At 37.6% G+C, this 23,141-nt stretch overlaps 2 protein-coding genes across 6 annotated transcripts in view; both read right to left on the bottom strand.

Annotated features, from left to right (window-relative positions):
* LOC109840153 (WPP domain-interacting protein 2) overlaps positions 1-5,357 on the bottom strand; it is a 9,199-nt gene extending 3,842 nt beyond the window's left edge. The window contains exons 1-2 of one of the 2 annotated variants that reach the window (XM_020408679.1): positions 5,225-5,356; positions 3,951-5,124 (exon numbers count right to left, since the gene is read on the bottom strand). In XM_020408679.1, the coding sequence (XP_020264268.1) occupies positions 3,951-5,094 (1,144 nt within the window). In that variant the 5' untranslated portion in view covers positions 5,095-5,124; positions 5,225-5,356. Of the gene's footprint in view, positions 1-3,950 lie in introns of both variants that reach the window. The other variant, XM_020408678.1, reaches the window with a different exon arrangement.
* On the bottom strand, positions 15,094-16,819 carry LOC109840152. 4 transcript variants are annotated; one of them, XM_020408675.1, is made up of 2 exons: positions 16,569-16,819; positions 15,094-16,075 (listed from the first exon to the last, which is right to left on the bottom strand). In XM_020408675.1, exon 2 carries the CDS (start codon positions 16,038-16,040, stop codon positions 15,258-15,260), a length of 783 nt encoding a protein of 260 aa, XP_020264264.1. In that variant the 5' UTR covers positions 16,041-16,075; positions 16,569-16,819; the 3' UTR covers positions 15,094-15,257. The 4 variants fall into 4 exon arrangements, with proteins under 4 accessions (XP_020264264.1, XP_020264265.1, XP_020264266.1 ...); XM_020408676.1 differs by having other exon boundaries at positions 15,094-16,115; positions 16,604-16,819; XM_020408677.1 differs by having other exon boundaries at positions 16,604-16,819.

The raw sequence follows: 23,141 nt of genomic DNA, 5'->3' as shown, positions 1-23,141 counted from the left end.
CCTGCCTCTGCCACTGCGCGTGCGTGCACGCACGCACACACGCGCGCGTGTGCACACACGCGCACGTGCACACATATCATGATGATAAACATGTAAGTGTTCACACTTCCATTAAAAAAATGCAATCATGCAATCTGTTATCATTTCTGAATAAGAAGACCACCTTCCATGCAACAGCACAATAAAATTCGCTACAATAACAGAAAAATATTCAGTTTGCTCCATAATTAAAAAAAAAATTCCCCAGAAAATGTGACTGTCATATTTAATCATGAATCAAATAATCCCACCTTATTTGCAAAACTGGAAGAAAGAAAACTAAGCTCTATGACCAGATAAGTTGAACGAAACTGAAGAATACTCCTTAAACATTTAAACATGCTTGTATGTTATTAAATTTACTTGATTGTTTATCTTGCTCTTGGTCCTATAGTGCTTTCTTGAGGGTAAAAAACAAGGAACAAATTGCTAATGGTTCAAAATTGAAATCACATTGCGTTCGTTTAAGAAAATGTGTTTCCTCCTGAAATTGCCCTCTATATAGCTCTACAGCATGTATAGGAGGATGGGCAAAGAGAATTTATACAGGTCATATTGTCAGTCCTTCAGTTCCCTTTCTAAGAAGAAAATTCCATCAGTGAGTTTTGTATCCACTAAAAATTTAGCTGTAGTTTTAGAAGCTTAATCACGAGGATTCCATTCCCCATTAACAGGTTTGCTGTAAAGATGTTACCATTGTCCATGCTGTTATGGAGGTAACCTAAGCTGACAAAAGGTTGATTGCAGTCAAATTCTGACAAGAATCAGACATGTCCATAATACAGAAGCGTCAATGACTTCCAAGATCCGCATGCACAGAATGTGAGACAAAATATACTGTACACGTGTAATCCTCTTAAGCAAATCTCGTGTATGTTTCCTACTGTACCCAGACATTAGTGCCTTCTTATGCATGGCAACTAAATATATGTATGACACATTTTATAACCATGAGTTATTATATTTGTTACTATCTGTTTGGGATCTATTAGCAGTGTTTACTAAGATTGACTACGGATTGCACCTAATATTTAGGATCTAGATGTAAAACTATTTGTCTGAGTTAATTTTCACAAACAAATGTCATTGTGGATATTGTTCAAATAATGAATTCTACCTATATCTGTTAATGTATAAATATAGATTCAAACATATACTTATTATTTATGAACTGTAAGGAGAGTGAAAAACTAGATGAAATGACTAAAATATTCTAATTAGCTCTAATATGCGAGAAGAATTACCTAGATCAATTTGGCCATTTTGATAGATGGTGATCTAGTATCCCAGTTCAGGTCAACATCATTTCCCTAAATAAGACTACAGATAAAGATATTATCAGGATCTGAAATCCAGCTTGACTCCATGTTGTGATATCAGATAGAATAGGCTGTATTTGAACTTTCAGCATTCTTCCCTCGTACACAATTCCTAGAAACAGAAGTGTCTTGACCCTTGATGAAAATGAAGCATTAAAAATTTGGAAAAGAGCATAACTGACAGGAACTCTTTTTTTTCTCTCGTATAAATTAGCAAATCTAATGGGAAAATTTAATGACAAACCAAATTTTGGTTAGATTCATTCACAAGTATGGTGCATGTGGCATTAAATAGTATTTGTAGATTAAAATATATAACTAAATATGCTAATAATGTAATCAGTTTACCTTTTCTCAAAATAAGTGCATACATTTTGTTTTTATTACAGTTAATAATGTACACAGCTCTTATAAAACTGTGCACATACTAAACGTGAATTTAACATTAAATCTCAAGTGTATAGGGATTCCAGAAAAGTAATTGTTTTTTATTTTGTGCCATAAAAATATTTTAAATTCTTGGAAATCTTGAAGAATTTTTGCATGCAATTTAAAGATGCAACAAAGCTTAGACAAGTAGCTATAGATGTCGGCCTTTCTTGTGTGAAACAAAAAATTAAATTAAATGGGGGCACACAAGGTTCACGACCAACAGACATTATTTTCTGTAAACTGTAACTCTAACGTTTAAGGTTTTCTAGGGGAAGTATGCTTTCAAAGAATATCGAAATCAAATCCTAAATTGATGTGCTGAAGAACTAGCATAAATATTTTAAAATAAAGTTTCCATTCAATATCTCATGGCATGAGATACAGTTTGTTATATTATATGTGTGTGCATATACGTGTATACATGTATTCATTTGCATATGTCTGCACGCATGACATATATCATTGTACAGAACCTAATGGCTTCTTTCAAAAGGCGATCAATAAGGAAACCACAATGTTAGCAGGTCAAATAGATAAATGGTTGTGATTTGGTAGGCTAATATGAGGAAAAATGTGATTGATGAACCACATGATGTCCTGAGTCCATGAACCCATATGGCAAGCTTCCAAGACAGCAGAGATAGTAAACGTGAAGTGGGACCGACTACTTTTCCTCTCGTGTCTCATGTTGATCTCACCTTTGACATTATTGAGTATGCATATGTGTATGCATACGTGCTTGGTTGTGTTGGTCCTAATTGATTATTTGTAAAGCCAAACAGATACGGGAACAACATGATATGATCAGTTGATATGGATGATTTAGTCTTAAAAGTTAAAAGGATTGGTTGTTATATGCTAGGAGCATATAAGGGTGAACATGATTTAAGATACCGCATGATATCATAATGAGGAAAATGGGATTATTAGATAATAAAATACACTTTGTCTTTCTGTATATTGAGAAACAGTATGAAACGTGGAGATTTATGACCTTAAATATTGGCATATGGTTGGCTATCCACATAAGGTGGAGTAGGCCTTAACTGGTGCTACTAGGTAATTCACAACCATGAAATTGTTGATAATCAGGACATTAAAGGCTCTAACAACTAAGGATCAGATAATAGCTAGTAGAAAATAAACTATTTAGTAAGAACAAGACATAAGTTTTGCAGATGAAAATGAACAGCTTTTTCAGAGGGCTGCAATCATGAAAATATACCACAGCTTAACTGTCCCTCACATTTAATGGAAGGAAAGTATGATGGTGAAATAGGCAGAGCTTAGAAAACAAATAGGAAAAAAGTCACCTACTATCTATTTTTAAAGGGATTACTAAGGCAATCATTCTGATCAGAATAAACAGTTTGCAACCGAAAAAGAATTTCTTTCGACTTTCTTGTATTGGAAAAACTGCCTAGCCTGCTACCCAGGCAGCTAGTGGTCAACATAAGCAGGCTTTTAGACAGGCACACAGATGAAAACTTCTTGTTACTCAAAACTAGAAAAAAACTGAAGAGCATACAAAGTGATTTTATTAGGATGGAAAAGATTTCTCAATATAAGAAAACTTCTTGTTGTTCCATACTAGAAAAAACTTCTTATTACTCCAATATGGCATGGTTGATTAAATCTAAGAAATAAAAAACATCTTTCAGATCTTTACTAACTGGAAAATTAAATTGATTGTTATAAGTTTTGGGTGAAGATCAGAACTTACAAGATAATTGGATGAAATCTGTACAAACGTTTACAACAATATTTTCTGGCAAGAAAGAACCACAATAAATGCCTCTATAGATCAAGAAAAGAAAGATCTGACCAGTTGGCCATGCAGCTTTTATCAATAAAAGAATTCGCTACTAGAGGCAAATAGATCAAGAATACAAACATTCTCAAGGCAATGTATTATCTTTATGAATTACTTTAAAAGATAACAGAATGACTATAATACTAGTGTACTTTGAGACCTCCTTAAAGAATAATTATACAGGCACATGACCTGCTTCAGTTCTAATTTGGCTTTTCTTTTCATGCGAAGGCCTTACAACTAGATCCGGCAAACAACCAAAGATATGCTTTTTCTCAAGTTTCTAGAAAGCCACCAAAAAAGAACAAAAATAATAAATGAACAAGTTGATGAAATGAAGAAAATACCTAGTTCAAGCGCTTCTTGTGCGGCCTGTAGCATAACAAATGACTCGACGAAAGGATCAATGCCTGAGGGCGGATGAAAATTCTGCCTATTTACCTTACTCTCCTCCAACAAATTAGGATCCAAATCTCCCTTCAATAAATCTTCAACAATGCCATTCTCTTTATAGTAACCTGACCTAACTTCCTCACTTGTTTGAGTTTCGTCACCATTCTCCCCGTCAAAATTCAAAGATTTCTCACTCTGTTTCCCGTTACTAACTCCACTTCCCCATAGCATAAAACCCATATTCGAGCTTCTCAAGTCAGACTCAACACTAGATTGTGAATTCTCCTTCTCTAAACTAATTCGATCTCCTCGGATCTTCTTGCTAGCATCTACTACACCGGCTTTCCCTCTTTGATTCCTCTGTTGGAGTGCATTCCCAGCTACCCTGCCTCCAATACTTTTCATCCTCCCTCTCTCTCGTCCAAAGCCAATCTCATGCCTCGGCTTTGGAAAACTCGCTGCAGTTGAGGATTTACTACTTCGGTCCTCACTGTTGTCAGAATCCATGCCAATTGCAAATGCACCAGCTGTCATCAATTGGATAAGCTCAGGATCTAAACCAACAGCATCAACTGCTTCAGTTGAACGTAGAGATCCAACAGAAGGAGTAGGGGTCTCGAGCCCCTCCTCAACAGGAATTTTCGCCTTATTATCATCCTGAGCTTTTGATGATTCATTCGCTGAAAGCCTTCTTTTCAAAATCACCGAAGAATCCGCAGCTCCTCCTGCATCCTTATTGTAATCTCTTCTTATTCTCCTCCATTTCTTCAATCCATATCCTTTCCTGGGTTCTGAATTCACTTCAAGGTTTGAATTTGAGGATGACTCAATTGATCTCGGAGATGATTCTTCCTTATTTTTGTCTACAATTCCTCCTCCATTCACTTTCGGTGCCAATGAAGGAGACCCAATGGGTTCAATTGATTCTTCAACCGTTTGAACTGGGATATTAAGCTCAGAATTCTCTTCAAAACCCATTTCCCCATTAATTTTCTCTCTGTTAACCTCAAAAGGTTCCATTTTCTTTACTGCTTCAATATTCTTCTCGTCTTCCCCCTCCTCAAGATTAGATTTTGAACACTCCTCTACCAAATCCATATCAATTCAATCTATAGATTATAAGATTCCCTAAACTTGATCCCAAATTATCATCAATATATAGCAACAAATTCTTCAGGAAAAGATCGAATTTGGAGATTGGATGACGAATTTGGAGGAAAAAGCGTACCTGTAACTGATTATTCCTCTGAATTAGGGTTTCCTTGGATCTGAAGATGGAAGGGGATCAGATTGGGACAGCGAGCTCTCGAATTATGACAGAAAAAAGTGAGGAGAAATGACAGAGATAATTTGATAAATTAATTAGTGTTTAATAAAAGAAACTCATAAGCGTGAAGCTAATTTGGACCCACGTCAATACCCAACGAGAAACGTCGTCCCCGTAGTTGGGTGCATTCTGGGTGCAACAGATTTATAATTTTATTAGGATTAGTACATGGAAGGCGGCAAGAGACAGATGGATTTGTGGGTCCCACGCACGTGGCCCTACTGTACCGGCAGAATGAATTTCTCCCCTGTGGAATCCTACGGATTTGCAGAAAAAAAAAAAAAGGCTCAAGAGGACATTTCTATAATTTACCGCTGAAAAAGTTTCCAAACTTTGGATGTGCATATCCGTGGTTTTGTTTTTAAACTAGTGATCACCAACAGTCAAGTTTTGATTAACTATTGTAAATTTGTAATCACATCTAGCTAATTTCAAGAGCATCCACATCATACATGTAAATCATAACCACTGATATTCTCACTTTGTTTAATTCACTACATTTTACAAGTAGATGATATTTTTACAAGTACATCTTCACTGCTCTTTTCAATCTTAGAATTTGGGGTCCTATTCTCGTCGTCCGTTGCTTCAATCCATCTTTTTTCATCTACTTCAACGTTTTGGGAGTCTTGGCACAAGAACATTCCCTCATATATCATAGACTAGTCTGCTGTCCGTGCAAAGCACGGTGTGTTTTTTTTGCTACAGTAATCCCACCTTTTTAACATCTCCTGTTTTGAATTTTCTGGGAATGCTACAGTATCCCGCTCTGCTATAGTACCTTTTAAATGCTACAGTATACCCGTGTGCTACAGTAACACTTTTTAATTAATTATCTGCTACAGTAATAATGCTACAGTAAATCTACTGTGGCATTTACTGTAGCATGAACAATGACTCTCTAGTTCTCCTTTTTGTATAAAGGAATAGATTCATGTGATTGCATTGTCACTTACTCCTACATTCGGAATGAAATAAAACGAGAGAGTATTTCAAAATAAATTCAGCGATGTGGGCATTCTTCATCGATTGATTGTACGTTCATCTTTCTTTTGGTATGAGAATATCAACTTATACCGAATTAGATATTCGGTTTGGAGCAACGTAACGACTTGATTCATGAAGCCGCATTACTCCTTCCCGTCTTCTAATCTTTCATCTTATCTTCTCGCTTTATCTCTCCATCTCTCTTTTCCTTCATGTATATTTTAAATTATTCCTCTACTTCGTGAACTCCCTTGACACCTTGCCCGATTTCTGGGGGAAAAATTACAAGTCAGAAATAATACAAAAAAGGACAGTAATAAATTATCATTTTATATGTGTAAATCCATATATAGTCCACCAATTGAAACGTATAGTATTCTCTCAAAAATGTTTTTGTAGTAACCTTGAAACCTAAGTTATAGTCTCTCACGTTAATACTCCTCAGATAAGCTTCCTTAGGAAAGAGACGCACAGATGTTCACACGCAAAGCGTCCATCCTTTGCAAATCCATATTATTATTGTATATTTTGTCAAAGAATATGCTTGGAAAAATCCTAAGTCAAAGAAATTATTCTCTAGACCTAAAATAATTTGGTGAAAAAAACCCATCTATCTCATATTATCTATATAATAGTATTTTCATTCTCAAATACATGGGTAAAACTTGTTGGGTCACTAGTACAAAGATGCTCAGCCCCAACAGTTGGAACGAACCGTTGGGGCAACATTTATCAGCCCCAACAGTTCTCACCGTTGGGGCTTTTATTTTCAGAAGAGCGGGAGTTTTCCCCCTTTTTTTTTACCAAAAAGAAAAAAAGAAAAAAAGAAAAAAACACACAAAAGCCCCGTGCCCCTTCTTTCACATTCCCCCTCTTCTTCGCGTTGCCCCTCTCATCAAAAAAAAAAAAACCCTTGCAGCCACGAAGCTCTTTCCTCTCTTTTCCGCCGCCTAAAGATCGCCTCCGCCCCCCGCCGCAGCTGCTCGCAGATTGCCCTTTTTCTCATTGCATGCAGAGACTTTCAATAACATCTGGTATCCACCTTTTTTCTTGTGATGTCAAAATTTTCATCTGGGTTTCTCTTCTTGATTAAAGTCTTTTTTGCCCATATTTCAGGAATATGTCTATAATAGGTTGCAGTTTAGGTGAGATTAAATCTTTGAACTTGTAATCTGATTTTAATTATCTGGTTTATTTTAATTATCTGGTTTATTTTGCCTCAATTTTGTAGTTAAGGCTGGTACTTCACATTTGTGCAAGGATTTGTTTACTTAGGGCTGATATATCTTCAAGGATTCACAATGAAGCAGATGGTGAATCCATGGAAGACATATGTTAACCTTTCAGCAGTTCTTATGGGATCTCATGGACTCACCAAGGGATCTTTGGCTTTCCTTAATTACCCTGCTCAGCTCATGTTCAAATCTACCAAGGTTTGCATTCACATTATCTCCTTTGTTCGTATCCATGTTTTTCACAAACTTTCTTGCTAGGACTAAATCAAAGTGAAAGTGATTGAATTTACATTATCTTGATTGGCTAATGGGGATGATTGTAATAAAATCAAGCTAAGTTTGATTGCTATTGATTGCTATTATTTTCAAAATTATTGAAACTTTTCTCCAACTTTAGGTAGCGAAAATGAAAGAAGAGAGTATGAATTCTTATCTCATTCACTTATTTGTTTAGTATTTCATACAATATTTTTCCTTTTTCTGTCATATTAAAAGAACGTGTAAGCATTTAGGTCCTATTTTTTGCCTGTTAAATTGAAGTCTACGAAAAAATAAATATTGTAGTTCTATCACCTATATATATCAACACATGGTTTAAGTGAATTTGTTTTTCTTGGTTGCTCATCGTGCTTCCCTTTTCCATCTAATGTTTTTGAGCTGTGTTGTGATTTAGGCTCATGTTCTTTAAGGTGAACTAATTTCATGATTGCATCTCACAAATTTGAACGCTCTTTCTCACTGAACTTTTAGGTTACTTATATTGGAAATTATAATTTATGGTTGATCATGATTGTTTTTCTTTTTCTTAATGGCTTCCTACGACATCACTGCCCCATATTCTAATTTCTCTATGTGCTTGAGGTGTTAATTTTTTGGTCCTTGTTTTTCTTGGACCTATTCTGTTAAACTAATGTGAAACAGTCTCTTCCAAGTTTATCTGGAACCTTCTGTTTTTTCTATGTTTGTACATAGAGAAGATACAGTGGTAAAGCTGAGAAGTCTATGCATATATTAGGAGAGGCAAAATTTGAGCCGCATACTTCTCACTTATTTTTAAATGTGATAGTCAATCTATTTGGCGTTTTGGTTCTGCTTGTGTTTTGGCTACATGACATCTCTTGATGTCTACGCATGTAAAGCACAGGGATATGAGTTTACATGTATATTTAAGAAGCCAGGCTTTTGTATTTCTCCAGAGGAACTCCAATATTTCATTAGTTCTGTTTTTTCATACAATCAAATCTTCTCCTAAATGTGTCTATGTGTTTTTGCTTTTTCTTTACATATTAATGAGGATACACAATATTAATTTGCTGGAATACACAAAGGTTAATTAAGCTTTTTTTTTTCTTTTTTGCAGATGATTTCTGCATATTTTGTGGAGATCTTGGCAATGAGGTTTAATGATGATGTTCTTTCAAAAGCTTTTTCAAGATATCCTTCTTTCAACATGGCAAGAGTAAGTGCTTATCTAATTTCTTCTAGTTTTCTTATTATCTATGTAATAGTTCTTTACACATCGCTGTTTTCATATCCTGATGATGGTGACTTTATCACCAATCTTGATATTGTGATGCTGTCTGACCCCAAGTTCTTGAATCTAATTTGCTCGTATTCTTTGGCAGTGTTCTAGAAGAGTCCATGATTGTAATGAATCATGGTCAGGATGAAAGAATGTGTAGATTTCTTGAAAATGTGATTCTCCAATAGTTAAGTTATTTTCTTGTGATGAAGTTTTATTCTTGAGATGAAGTTTTTTTCAGATTATGACGAACTTTTTGTCGATTTTCTAGACTGTTGGCGAGTGAATCATATACTGAACCTATCTGCAATGATGCAATATCAGATTACAAGGATATTGTAATTTTGCAACTTCATTTGAGTATTCTGTCAATGTAAACTCCTTGAATGTTTGTCTCTGAATGTTTGTAATTTTTGTGATCCTTCTTATTTGGAGTTTCATTGACAAGTGATGTGTTGTAGACAAGTGATGTCAATTGTGATTTTGTATGTGTTGTAGACAAGTGATGCCAATTGTGATTTTGTATGTGTTGTAGACAAGTGATGCCAATTGAATCTCTGCCCGATAGTGGGCTTATTCTGTCGAGCGTACCATTGGACATGAAAATCTCTTTGCTGATTCTTATTGTGAACAGAACTTTTGTCTTGAACTGAGCTTGCTGAATTTGGTATCTCAAAGCTAGCTAGCTTGATGTGTTGTAGACAAGTGATGCCAATTGTGATTTTGTATGTGTTGTAGACAAGTGATGCCAATTGTGATTTTGTATGTGTTGTAGACAAGTGATGCCAATTGAATCTATGCCCGATAGTGGGCTTATTCTGTCGAGCGTACCAGTGGACATGAAAATCTCTTTGCTGATTCTTAATGTGAACAGAACTTTTGTCTTGAACTGAGCTTGCTGAATTTGGTATCTCAAAGCTAGCTAGCTTGCTGATGTGAACAGAACTTTTGTCTTGAACTGAGCTTGCTGAATTTGGTATCTCAAAGCTAGCTAGCTTGCTGAATTTGGTCTCTCAAAGCTAGCTAGCTGCTGGTTCTATTTTTTTTTTACAAATTATATACTTGCCCCAACGGTTGTAACCGTTAGGGCATTTTTATTTTATTTTTTAAAACCAAAAAAATAAAAATTACTTGCCCCAACAGTTACAACCGTTGGGGCAAGTTTTTCAACCGTTGGGACAAAATCAGCCCCAACGAGACTTGCCCCAACGGGCATTTTAGCAGCCCCAACAGTTGTAACCATTGGGGACATGCTCAGCCCCAACGGTTACAACCATTGGGGCTGCTACAGTTTGTAGTAGTGGGTTTGGAGAAGAGTTCTTTGTCTCCTTGGCTGTATAAAAATGCTAATAGAGTTCATAAGCTTTTATAGAGTTAATTACGAATAGGCTCCATTAGTATCACTCAAGTGTAAATAGACTCTATATAGTTTTATTGGGGGAAAGTTTTTTTAAAAAGATCGTTTTTGCTAAATAATTAGAAAAACCAACCATTTTGCTAATTATTTAGTAAAATCGATCTCTTTTTGGCCAACATGCCAAAAAGAGGTCGATTTTAAAAAACGTCCAGCTCAGAACATACGGGACTACTAGTCCCGTATGTTTTGGGTGAACCAATCAGCGATTAGTGCTCACAGAAAACATACGAGACTACTAGTCCCGTATGTTTTGGACATTCATTTCTTCTGCCCAGCAAACCCACGGGACTAGTGGTCCCGTGGGTTTGCTGGGCAGAACAAACTAGTCTCTGTTTAATGTACAAGACTAGCAGAGAAATGAGTGCCCGACAATTCTATGGGACTAGTAGTCCCGTAGAATTGTCGGGATATATAAAGCCCAGCTGTGCCCCAAATTAGGGCACAGCCGTTCATTCTCTCACTCACTCTCTCTCTCTCCTGATCTCCCTCTCTCCCAAAACCGAACTCAACCTCTCCTAAACCCATCTCCCTCCTAAACCCGATCTCCATCTCCCCCAAACCCGACCCAGCAAACCCACTGACCCACTTGTATATGAGCATTGTAAGGAGAAAATTAAATCCCTATCAGTTGAAGCGCACAATTGGATTGAACAAAACTTGAAGCCGCAATACGAAGATCGATGAGCATTATGTAGAGATGGTGGAGTGTGCTATTGTATGATAACAACTAATTACTCTGAAAGTTTCAATGATGTACTTAAGGGTGCCCGTGCTATGCTAATTCAAGCCTTAGTTGTAAGGACGTTTTATAGATTGAACGCATACTTTAATAAGAGACGTAGTGATGGTGCAAATTGGACGAGTAAGTACACTCCAAAAAATGAGATAATTTTGCAGAAAAGGATTATGGCTGTAAGAACATGTAGAATCGAACCATTCAACGACAATGAAGGGGAGGTTAAAGATTGTGATGGTACTTACACCATCCATCTCCATGACTAGGATCGTAGTTGTACTTGTAGTATACCACAATTACAAAACTACCATATAAACATGTTTTAGCGGCTAGTTCCAGTCAGGATGGTGGCGCTAGATTGCCTTATGATCGGTATTGCTCAACTTGGTATTCAACAAATCATTATCGAAAGGATTATAAGGAGAGTTTTCATCCTCCCAATGATACTCGTTATTGGCCGAATTTGTATATATTATATATATTACTACCTCAATACAAAAGACAAGCGGGACGACCTCGCTCTATGCGCATTAGAGGTACTATGGATCAAGGCCGGGAAGGAGTAGCATCACGAATAAGATGTGGACAATGTAGTTGTAGGCTGTCCAAAAATCACAATAGATAGCTGATCCCCATCAAACACCGATGATGGAAGTTACAATCTGACGACTTCCAGAAGGCTACAATTTGAAGACTTTCACGTGGATCGATGAATGTTACAATCTGACGACCTTCACAACAATTGATGAAAGCTCTAATCAACAGCCTCCACAATCAACATCGGGAGTTACAATCTGACGACTCTCACATATCAGAGAGCTAAAGTAAAGATTACAAAATGACGATCTTTGCAACACTTCGACAGAAAGAGACTACAAATCGACGGTCTCTTCAAATCAAGACGTGGAAGTCCTCCCCGCGTACCAGCATCAAGATGCGCCGTGTTCATAGCCACGAACGCAGCTCAAACGCAACTCTAAAAGCTACAAACGCAGCTCCAAAAGCTGCAAACGCAGCTCAGATTCGGCCGTCAACGCAGCTCATGTTCGGCCGCAAACGCAGCTCCAAAACCTGCAAACGCAGTTCATGTTCGGCCACAAACGCAGTCTCCGAAAGCTATCAACACAGCTTTCATCCGCTGCCAAACGTAGCTCCCAAGCTGCCAAACGCAGCTTTCAACAAGATGCCAACGCAGCTTCTAAATTGCTACGTCTGAGCTTCCAAACACTGCGTTTGAACACAGAATTCACATCAGAACATGGATTTTACGTTTGACTGGTTCAAACACGAGCTGAACGGTTTCAAAATCGTTTCCCACGATCTGAGGGGATCACAACTCCACTCAGGAGTGATTTAAGGGGCGGTTACATCCCATTAGCCCCACTGAGGAGCGAATTAAGGAGGTGGTTACACCCCTTAATCCCCTATAAATAACTGAAAATCAATTCAGTTCAAGGGGTGCGGTCTGTTGAAACTTCTTGGCTCGTCAACAGGATCCTTAGAGCATTTCTGGAGCTTGGGAGATCTGCAATAAGAGCTTCTTCATCCTTAGCTTGAGAACCGATTCTCGGTTCAAATCAAATCTTTTTCAAGAGTTTCCAACTCATTCAGAGTTATCAACCTTGAGAACCGATTCTCGGTTCAAATCAAATCTTTTTCAAGAGTTTCCAACTCATTCAGAGTTATCAACTCGTCCAGAGTTTCAAACTTGCCACGCAAGTTCTCCACAACGTCAAATCGTGAGGAGAAGATCATGTTCCAGTGAAACAAGACGTCGGATCGTCAACGAGAAGCAAACTCGACGCGAGCATTCGAGGGAGGCATCTCATCGCCACCGTGAAGAACCCAGATTTAAACAAAGGGGAGAATCCAGATCATTCTCCTCTCTTTTGTAATCGGAATCCAAATTGTAATTGATTTTGAAAGGAATACAGATCAATTTTTTTTCATTTTTTTTACTGCAAATTTTCCTCAAACAGTAGTCAATTAGGGCATAATAAGTCACATTGTCCTTCAAGAGCAAGTAGATAGCAATTAATTGGTAAAATATTTTCTATTTTCTATTTCTATTTCTACCGTCACTGCCCCACACACAACCAAAGAGCGAGCATATACGAGCTCAAGTCGAAGGAGGCCGCCGACGATTTGAGCGGGTACGAAGAGGGAGACGACGAGGGAGGGGCGGACTTTTAGGTTGTTAGCTTTTCCACTAATATTATATATTGTCGTATGAAATTATTGATACATTTGGATTTGTTTAGCTTAGACTACATATCATATTATGGGTAGACTTGATACATTTGGAATTGTTTAGAATTTTGCCATATTGGTATGCATATGACATGTATATTGTGTTGTGATGTTCTGAATTGATTAAACTTGTTATTATCCGGTGTTTATTTCATCGGATTTAAGTTGTGATGTTGTGTATTTTTTAGATTTGTGCTGTGAAAATTTTGTGAAAATCAATGTGGATTTGTGTATTTTTTAGATTTGTGTTGTGAAAATCAATGTATACAATGTGAATAATATTTTTGTGAAAAATTTTGTCAAATAATACTGTATACGAAGTTAGAGGTCTGTGCATGTTGTTGTGCATGTTTTGCCTCTGCCCAGCAAACCCACGGGACTAGTAGTCCCGTGGGTTTGCTGGGCAGAACAAACTAGTCTCTGCTTAACGTACGAGACTAATAGTCCCATAAGTTAAGCAGAGACTAGTTTGTTTTGCCCAGCAAACCCACAGGACTACTAGTCCCATGGGTTTGCTGGGCAGAACAAATGAGTGCCCAAAACATATAGGACTAGTAGTTTCGTATGTTTTCTGTAAGCACTAATCGCTAATTAGTTCACTCAAAACATACGGGACTAGTACTCTCGTATGTTCTGAGCTGGGCGTTTTCTAAAATCGACATTTTTTTTGCCTGTTGGCCAAAAAGAGGTTGATTTTGCTAAATAATTAGCAAAATGACCGATTTTGCTAATTATTTAGCAAAAACGGTCTTTTTAAAAAAAATTCCCTTTTATTTGTGGTGAACAGATCCTTGTAGGTGTGAATATACTCTCCTTAGTGAAACTCTTTAGACTCTTTTAAGAGTAAAAAAAAAAAAAGAATATAACCATAGTGCGTCTATCCGCCTACTCAAACCTTTTTATCAATTTTAAGAGTAAAAAGAAAAAGAAAAAAAAAGAAAATCACTCAGGGGTCCTGTTCACTGGATCAAATTAGAAACTCGCTCCTTGGAGTGAGGTTGAATTGGAAAAAACCAGCACTACAAGTGAGAGAACTAGACTGGAATAAGATTGATTAGTGACTCAATCCGGACTTGCACCACTCGATGCCCAAATGTGCCTTCAGTTTCCATTGCGTCAGCATCAGATTCAAGCAAACCATTTATTTCATCGATTTGATTTCTTTGGATATCTGACTCGGATGCGTCGCTGTGTTTCTCCGAAGAGATGGTGCACGATACATTTAGCACTTTCTTCGGTAACACGAATCCCTTCCTTATTAGCTTACTCAATTAGTTTGATTTAGTGATTTTTCTATGCTTTTCTTTATAAGTCAATGAATTTAATCATTTTACGCTTTGTGTTATGCGCAGCATGAGAAATCACATTTCAGTTGTTGGAATTTGTTTCGCCTAGCTTTTCAATAGATTCAGGTGCAAAACAATTATTCTGCTCATTTTCTTACCAAGCACAGGTGCAAAGGAAAATGAAAATTTGATTCAAGAGGCCAACCAAAATCAGTTCAAGAGATGTAAATGGAAAGAGACAAGAGCAAGCTACAATGAGCAGAGAATTCAGCATTGGTAGCAGTTTTTCTGTATTTTACTGAACCAAAAAATTTAGGAGGAAGCATAAACAAGTACCTAGCACACAAGCACCATCATGTTCCTTATGTACATCGTTGCCGAAGGCAACATGGTAAAATGATACATACTTCAAATCTCTGTGCTTAACATACATGATCAAAACAAAAAAGAGCTCTATATCACAAGATCCTCAAAAACTATAGAGAGCTTCACAAATCTCCCTCAAGCTTTGCTACTCACGTCAAAAAAATTTCTTTCTTCATTGCCATCTTCCGAGCTCTTTATAATCTCTTTCAGTACAAACTCCTCCTCAATTGTCAATTGATCCATGGCTTGTTCAAATTGTTCAACCAACTCAGGATCAAATTCAATAGCATTCTCCCCATTATGCAATCTGTTTTCAACAAAATTGCCAAATTTAGGAGTGATATAAGACCCTGGAGAAAACACTTGGCCTCCTTGTGAAAGCCATTCTTTTAGGCTCCCGGCTCTTGAAAACTCAAAGCCTGGCATTTTGAGAGATGTGAGCTCCTTAGCCATGGCTTTTCTCTTTGGACCCTTCTCACTATCGGTATTTAGTCCTTCTTGTGCATTGGCTTTCGTCTTCTCCTCAATCATTGCGTCGAAATCCTCCACAGTCCGAAAGCTTCTAGAAGCTTGAGCTACATCGTCACATAAAATGGATTTGGAATGCTCTTTTCCTTCATTATCTTCATCTAGATCGGCTAGTAATTCCCAAGTATTGATTGTTTCTATGTCATTCTCTAGCCGCTCTTTGACAGTAACAGAATTCTCGTTCTGTTTAAGATTTTCTGCAGGTCGTACTTCCTTGAGCGTTTTTTTAGTAACAGTGTTGGCAGTGCATAAGAGAGCTACAAATTGGTCGGTGTTGTTCTTCGATATGATTATTTCATCGATGCTACTTGTGTTTCTCCTCACGCTTCGGTTGAACTCTTCGCGAAAACTTGCTGATTTTGCCATGATTTTTGATGAGACGCAACCCATTTTTGCTGAAGAATCTGTCGGCTTACGGAAATCAACTGTACAAGTTATCAGCAGGTGCCCAAACTTAGCTAGTGGCTGTATTGCATTGTATCCATACTTAATGAAACAGAACTTTGGAATGAAGAAAGATAATGAATAAATTAGGTATGTTGTATTGAAATCTGAATATGACACCCTATACATCAGAACAATAAGTTTCAGGTAAATTAATAAGAACAAGCTTAAGATAAAAGGTGCAATTATGACATGGTTAGGAGATGGCGATTTTGTATTCTTATCATATCAAATAAATATTGCATACTCTTACAAGACCAAAAAACTAAGACAGTAGATGAAACGAGGGGGAAAAAAAGAGAGTTAACTTTTTAGGGAAATTTTTATCGCCTAAAGAGAAGAAGATTAGGAGATTGATCAACAAGAGAATAAACCGAAATAAAAAAAAGGCCTTCAAATATATAGATTGGGAGATCAAGAGAATAAGAATTAAAAATTAAAGAATGATTAAAGGAAGAAAAAATGGCCCATAACCTTATGAACGAGGTTCATAGAATAGTGTTGCATACCCAACGAAAGGATTCATCAACCTCCTCTTGAACTTCTTTTTAGACTTCAAAGTAGAGTGATCTTGATTTTGGGCATGGAGACAAGAGTATATCAGCGTGTTTTTTTTTTAACCTTCTATCGAAAGAGGGATCATATCAAAGATTAGAACAGAAATGGGAGGTGTTGGTGAATGGTATTTGTTGTCTTTAAATTTAAGAATTTGAAATTTCCATGTAATATGTATGGCCAGAGGCCAGAGGCTAGAGTCAATAACCCCAATATAATTCTTCCAATCCCTTTCAAATTAGGTGACACCTAATCACATTTGAAACTTTTGACTTTAGAATATGCTTTCATTCAATGAGTTTGCCCTCAATTCACGGACAAATTGCGGTTTTTAATTGTCTAAAGTTAATAGAAGCATGAGTTAATTATGGATCTTTATTGTGTCCAAATTAGGGATATAAAAAGGATTCGAACCAAATGAACAAAATTTGTATGCATAAACTCTTGCACACGGCGGATAAAAGTATCAAAAGTATCTTCTTTGCTTGGATACATGAACGAGTGATAATTTTTTTTTCACGATTATTATCGTATGTGTTATCTTTTTTTAAATCTTTGATCAACGAGCATAGAATCACATCATGCATATATATATTGACATAGCCATAACCAATCAAACTGGATACGAATATGCATAAATATCTTAATTAACTAACATTTCTAATTAAATAATCAATGACTTCTAATTGATCGCAGATTTTTTAGAACATAACTATAATTAACTAAAAAGTTTTAACTACAATATCAATTTGATGGTTGTTTTATGAATGAGAAACTCAACGATAAATAAATTTACCAAAAAGCTCAAAAAATTATTTTTAAACATATTGGAATGCTAGGTCTTACCGATAAATAAACTATGAGATGAGATTTAGGCTAACAAAATGAAAGAAATAAAAACCATATAAATGAGGATGTTGGAAATATGTATAATGTGGCAAAGAGCAAAGTTTCTATTGGTTATTCCACTCCCTAAAGTATTTATTTAAATAAAAAAGAATTAAGCAGTGTTCCCCAAAAGATTAAGGGATCTTTTTAGTCTTCTCATGCACTTGAAATTGTCGCAATCCGACATGAATCTTTAAAAAGGCACAAAAATGACATGGGAAACCAAGCAGTTTCCATCGTTTACGAAGCTTCATGTCTATGAAAACATGAAATCATGAGCTCATTTGAATACCATATAATAACAATTTTATCTTGCAAAATAAAAGAATAAATATAGTCGCTTGTAAATTCTGAGTTAAGTTTGAAATCAGGTTTTATTTCATAATAATTTTTTGTGATTGTTTTTCCCCTTTATGGTTTGAAAAATGAGAGTGCTAAGAAATAGCAACGTTAAGGTTAAAACTAAGCCGAGACCAATAACGAGATGAAAACTTTTATGCAGTTCTCGACTTACAATTCAGTACTCGTAGTGGCATGATGGTTGTTATTTACAAGATCAGGGGTGAATACATGGCCTCCCATCAATCAAGGCGCCGTCGGCAAAAGGCAAATTGGCCGCAAGCTTACAAAAAAGCCCAAGTCGAAGGCGAGAAGGGCACGCCTTAATTTATTGAACAATGATTAAACCCTAACCATCATTTTGTGAAATCCCAGCTATACCCCTTTGAATGACTGCCTTTACGAATATAGTGGCAGTACTAGCATTGCTTGGTTGCTTCCATGACGTTAATGTAGAATTGGCACAGCGACAGAACATTTTGGATGCTGCACCGTCGATTGCGAGTGGCGCTGCGGTCGATTGCGAGTGGCGCTGCGGTCGATCGCGAACGTGCACAGTATAAGAAAAATCTCTAGACTTTTTGTAGTCGACCGCAAGTGGCGAGATGGTCGACCAACAAAACCCTATAGTGTTTTTTGGTTTCGGTCGTTGGATCCGGTCGACCGCGAGTCGGGTCTGCGCCTGCTTCGGTTTCCTGCTCTGTTTGGGTTTTCTTTGTTTTATATAAATAGGAACACGATTTGTTTAGGGTTTATTGGATCATATTGATCACTTTTCGGGTAGCTTGAAGGAGAGTTTTGAGCATAGAAAAGAGTTCTTTTCTGAGCAAATTGTTTGAGTGTTTTGTGAGAGATTTGAGGGTTTTGTTTGAGAGGTTAGTTTGAGTGATCTTGTAATCTCTATTTTGTACTCTCTTTCTCTATAGTGTAAAGCCCTCCCCTTCTTGCCCCGTGGACGTAGGCAAATTGCCGAATCATGTTAAACTTTGTATTTGAGTTTGTGCCATTATTATTTGATTTGAATTGCCTTCTCTCTCGGTGTTTGGTTTGGTTCATTAGCGCACAAAAAGTGGCTTCCGCACACAACAAGTGGTATCAGAGCACAACAAGTGTTATCAGAGCTCGAGCTACGCTTGGGCTATTTGGAGGAGTAGATCACTTTAAAAGTTCGGTTAGAGCTTCGTTTGAAGTTAAAGGTGGAATCTTTTTGGTAAAAATTCTATCTTTTCTCAGTTTTAGATCAATTCTTCAGTTTGTTCCGCATTGGTTGTTGGTGTGTTGAGGAAGATGGCCGGGAAAGAAGGTACTTCGGGTGTTGAGGGTGGTGATTCTGGCGTGAAGACCATTCAAAATTTGAATATCCACTCCATGAAGATAGATGTGGAGAAGTTTAATGGCACGAACAATTTTGGATTATGGAGATGTGAGGTTTTGGATGCGCTGAACGCGCAAAATTTGAAAGATATTTTGGAATTGGATGGCAAGCCGGATGATATTGAAGAGAAGGTTTGGAAGAAGATGAATAGAATGACGTGTGGTATGATTAGATCTTGTTTGACTCAAGATTTAAAATATGATGTGATGAATGAGACTTTAGCTAAAAAGATTTGGGAGACCCATTAAGAGCAAGTATATGACCAAGAGTGTGGAAAATCGCTTGTATTTGAAGAGGAGGTTTTATCGCTTCCAATTGAAGAAGGGAACCTTCATTGGCGATCACATGAACCACTACACAAAGTTTCTTACGGATTTGACGAATGTGGATGTTATGATAGAAGATGAGGACAAAGGTTTGTTATTGTTGAGTTCCTTTCGAGATGAGAAATATGAGACATTTGTTCTTATCCTAATTAATGGGAATGCGTCCCTTTCGTATAGTGAGGTCACCGCTGCACTTGTGAATTATCAGCTTTAAAAGAAAGATAAGGAGTCTACAAGTGACACAACAACAGAGACAATGATTGCAAGAGGAAAGAATCCAAACCGAAAGAATGGAAAGTCACAGTCTAGAGTAGGGCATCCTACAGTTGATAAAGATTAGTGTGCTTGGTGTAAAAAGACTGGTTATTGGAAGAAAGATTGTCCAAAGCTCAGTGATTGGATGAAGAATAAGCAGAAAGGAAAAGGGAAGCAATCATCATCAAAAGTGAACATCGTTATATCGGATGGTAATCTTTCTAACTCATCTGTTTATTCGCTTTCTATCAGTCTCATAGGTTGCTATTCGGAGGAATCCGAGTGGATGTTGGATAGTGGTGCGACCTATCATGTGTGTACTAGAATGGAATGATTTGCCAGTTTTGAGAAGCTGGAGAGTTGTGTGGTATACATGGGTGATAACCGTGCATGTCAGATCCTTGGGATAGGAAGAATTCGTATCAAGATGTATGACGAGACAGTTAGAGAGTTACATGGTGTGAGATATGTTCCTTCTTTGAGAAAGAACTTGATCTCGATTGGAGCTTTGATTGGAGAGGGTTTTTGAGTTCGTATCGAGGACATGATTCTGGAGATTGTGGAAGACTCTCTTATTTTGCTGAGGGCATCAGGAAGAATAACCTGTACTATTTAATTGGGAATACGATGACAGGTGGAGAGCTGACGATTTCTATTGATTCGATTAGACTGCGGCATTTGAGGCTTGGTCATTCCAATATTGATTTGGAAAAGGGTGCATCGACCTGCAATTTGAAGTCCAGTGAATATTTTAATGTAAGCAACAAGACCGAGGTAAATTTTGACACCTCTATTCACAGCACGAAGGGTCTTTTCAATGGAGTTCATATGGGCATTTGGGGAACTTCCAAGGAGGCATCATTGAGAGGTAATAGATATTTAGTTCCTTTTGTTGGTGGCTGTTCTAGGTATGCTTGGGTTGCAACCAAATCTCGATTGGATAAAGTCCTAATAGTCTCCAACAGATTGAAGAAGTGTGAGATTGGCAGAAAGGTGAAGGTACTTCATTCTGATTTTGATGGAAGGTACAAGAGGGACCTATTTCTGTATTTGACCCGAGCTCACGGTATTTTGAGACACTTCGGTGGAAAGGAAATATTGGGATAACGAGATGCGATGGCAGATTTGGTGAGCTGTTCCTTGCTGGAGGAGGACCGACGTTTGATATTGAGCATTGATTCTAGTGTTGAGGTCATCTTGGGACATATTTGGGTCATCTTGGTCATAGGTTGTCGACTGTTGCGATTGGAGGTAAAACTCCATTGGATGTTTGGTCTGGTAGTGTCACTTCGATTGAGGCTTCGATGAGGGAGCTAATTGACTCTCAGCAGGTGGAGAGTTTTGGACAGATCTTAGATGTATCCCAGCGGGTGGAGAGTGATGCTACTCCACATTGGGTGAAGATTACTCCACATACTCCAGATCATACTGCATCGTTTGGGATTCTAACTAAGGTAACACAGTTAGGGGATCATTTGAATTTAGGTGCAGATGATGAGTTGGTTGATTCGAATGCAGGTGGTGGATATGATTTGGATACGGCCATTGGTTCACCTCAGGTGGAGGTGTTTGACTTGTTTTACTTTGGGGCCATTTGGAGAGCTATCAGCCGCATATTTGTTGGTGAAGAGTTGAGAACTTTTCTATTTGATTGAGGGCCTTTGGAGGTCATTTGGGGAACTGCGTGAATGCTTGATTTCTTTGGCAAGAGGATACACATGCAGTCATTTATGATGCAGCTGATTTGATGGGTAGATACCAACGTTTGGAGAGTGTTCGCATTCTCATTTGGGTCTCAACTTGTTGTGGATTGAGTCCGTTGCTGTGATTTCATTTCACTTCGTAGTGGACGCAACAAGTGGGACATTTGGTTTGGTTGGTGTCGGATCAGTTTTGGAAAGACTTCACCGAGGTGGAGAATTATAGAATTAGCGACACAACAACGAAACATTTTGGATGCTGCACGGTCGACCGCGAGTGGCGTTACGGTCGACCGCGAACATGCACAACACATGGAAAGTATCTGGACTTTTCGCGGTCGACCGCAAGTGGTGCGGCGGTCGACCGGCAAAACCCTGTAGTATTTTTTGGTTTCGATCGTTGGATCCGGTCGACCGCGATGGGTTCGGCGATCGACTGTGAGTCGGGTCTGGGTCTGCTTCGGTTTCTTGCACTGTTTGAGTTTCCTTATTTATATAAATAGGAACACGATTTGTTTACGGTTTATTTGATCATATTGATCATTTTGGGGTAGCTTGAAGGAGAGTTTTGAGCACAGAAAAGAGAGTTCTTTTCTGAGAAAATTGTTTGAGGGTTTTGTGAGAGATTTGAGGGTTTTGTTTGAGAGGCTAGTTTGAGTGATCTTGTGATCTCTATTTTGTACTCTCTTTTTCTATAGTGTAAAGCCCTCACCTTCTTGCCCCGTGGACATAGGCAATTTGCCGAACCACGTTAAAGTTTGTGTTTAAGTTTGTGCCATTATTGTTTGATTTGAGTTGCCTTCTCTCTCGGTGTTTGGTTTGGTTCCTCAGTGCACAACAAGTGGCTTCCGCGCACAACAAGTGGTATCAGAGCACAACAGTTAACGGTTAGGGTTAGATGCATACTAGTCCCTTAAATCACCATATATGCAAATTAGTTCTTCAAATCTCACTATTTGCTCATTAGTTTTACAAATCTGCAGTTTTATTGCGATTTCATCTTTCTTTTAGAAATATAGTTAGTTTTCCTAACTCTAGTTGGGTTGGGTTAACCATTAAACCAACATCTAGAGTTACCTAATTGCCCCATAACTTGAAGCTTCACTTACATTAGAGGATGAGCCTTGCAACATGGTTTAAGATCCTAAATTCTTTACTTTTTAGTTTGGCACTTAGAGGGGGCGAAATGGAGCAGATGGAAATTTAGATGATTCTGTAGGGTTTAGGGGGAGTATTACTCTTGGAAGAGCTCTGAATTGGTTTGGGGTTCTTCTGAACTTGGGTTTTAGATTAAGCGGGCGGTCGAAACCCATTAAGAAACATGTTGGTGAAGTTTTAAATGATAATGTTAATTATATGTGAGGGTATAACGGATAAGCCATCATTTCTGTTTAAGTTGGCCTAATTTTCCCCACAAAACTAACGTTACTATATCAGAGGAAAAACATTGTAACAAAGGTGAAGATTTGAGGGATTAATGAGCAAATACTAAGATTTGAAGTGACTAATATACAATAACCCAAAAACTTAATAACAACAATAATAACAATAATCAATGATGTCATTGAGTCCCTAACAATTACTAATGGATGTGTCTACTTGAAACCTA

This window comes from Asparagus officinalis, chromosome 5 (genome assembly GCF_001876935.1).
Source record: "Asparagus officinalis chromosome 5, Aspof.V1, whole genome shotgun sequence".
In the NCBI taxonomy this organism is placed as follows: domain Eukaryota; kingdom Viridiplantae; phylum Streptophyta; class Magnoliopsida; order Asparagales; family Asparagaceae; genus Asparagus; species Asparagus officinalis.
This window is presented reverse-complemented; position numbering and strand designations above follow the sequence as displayed.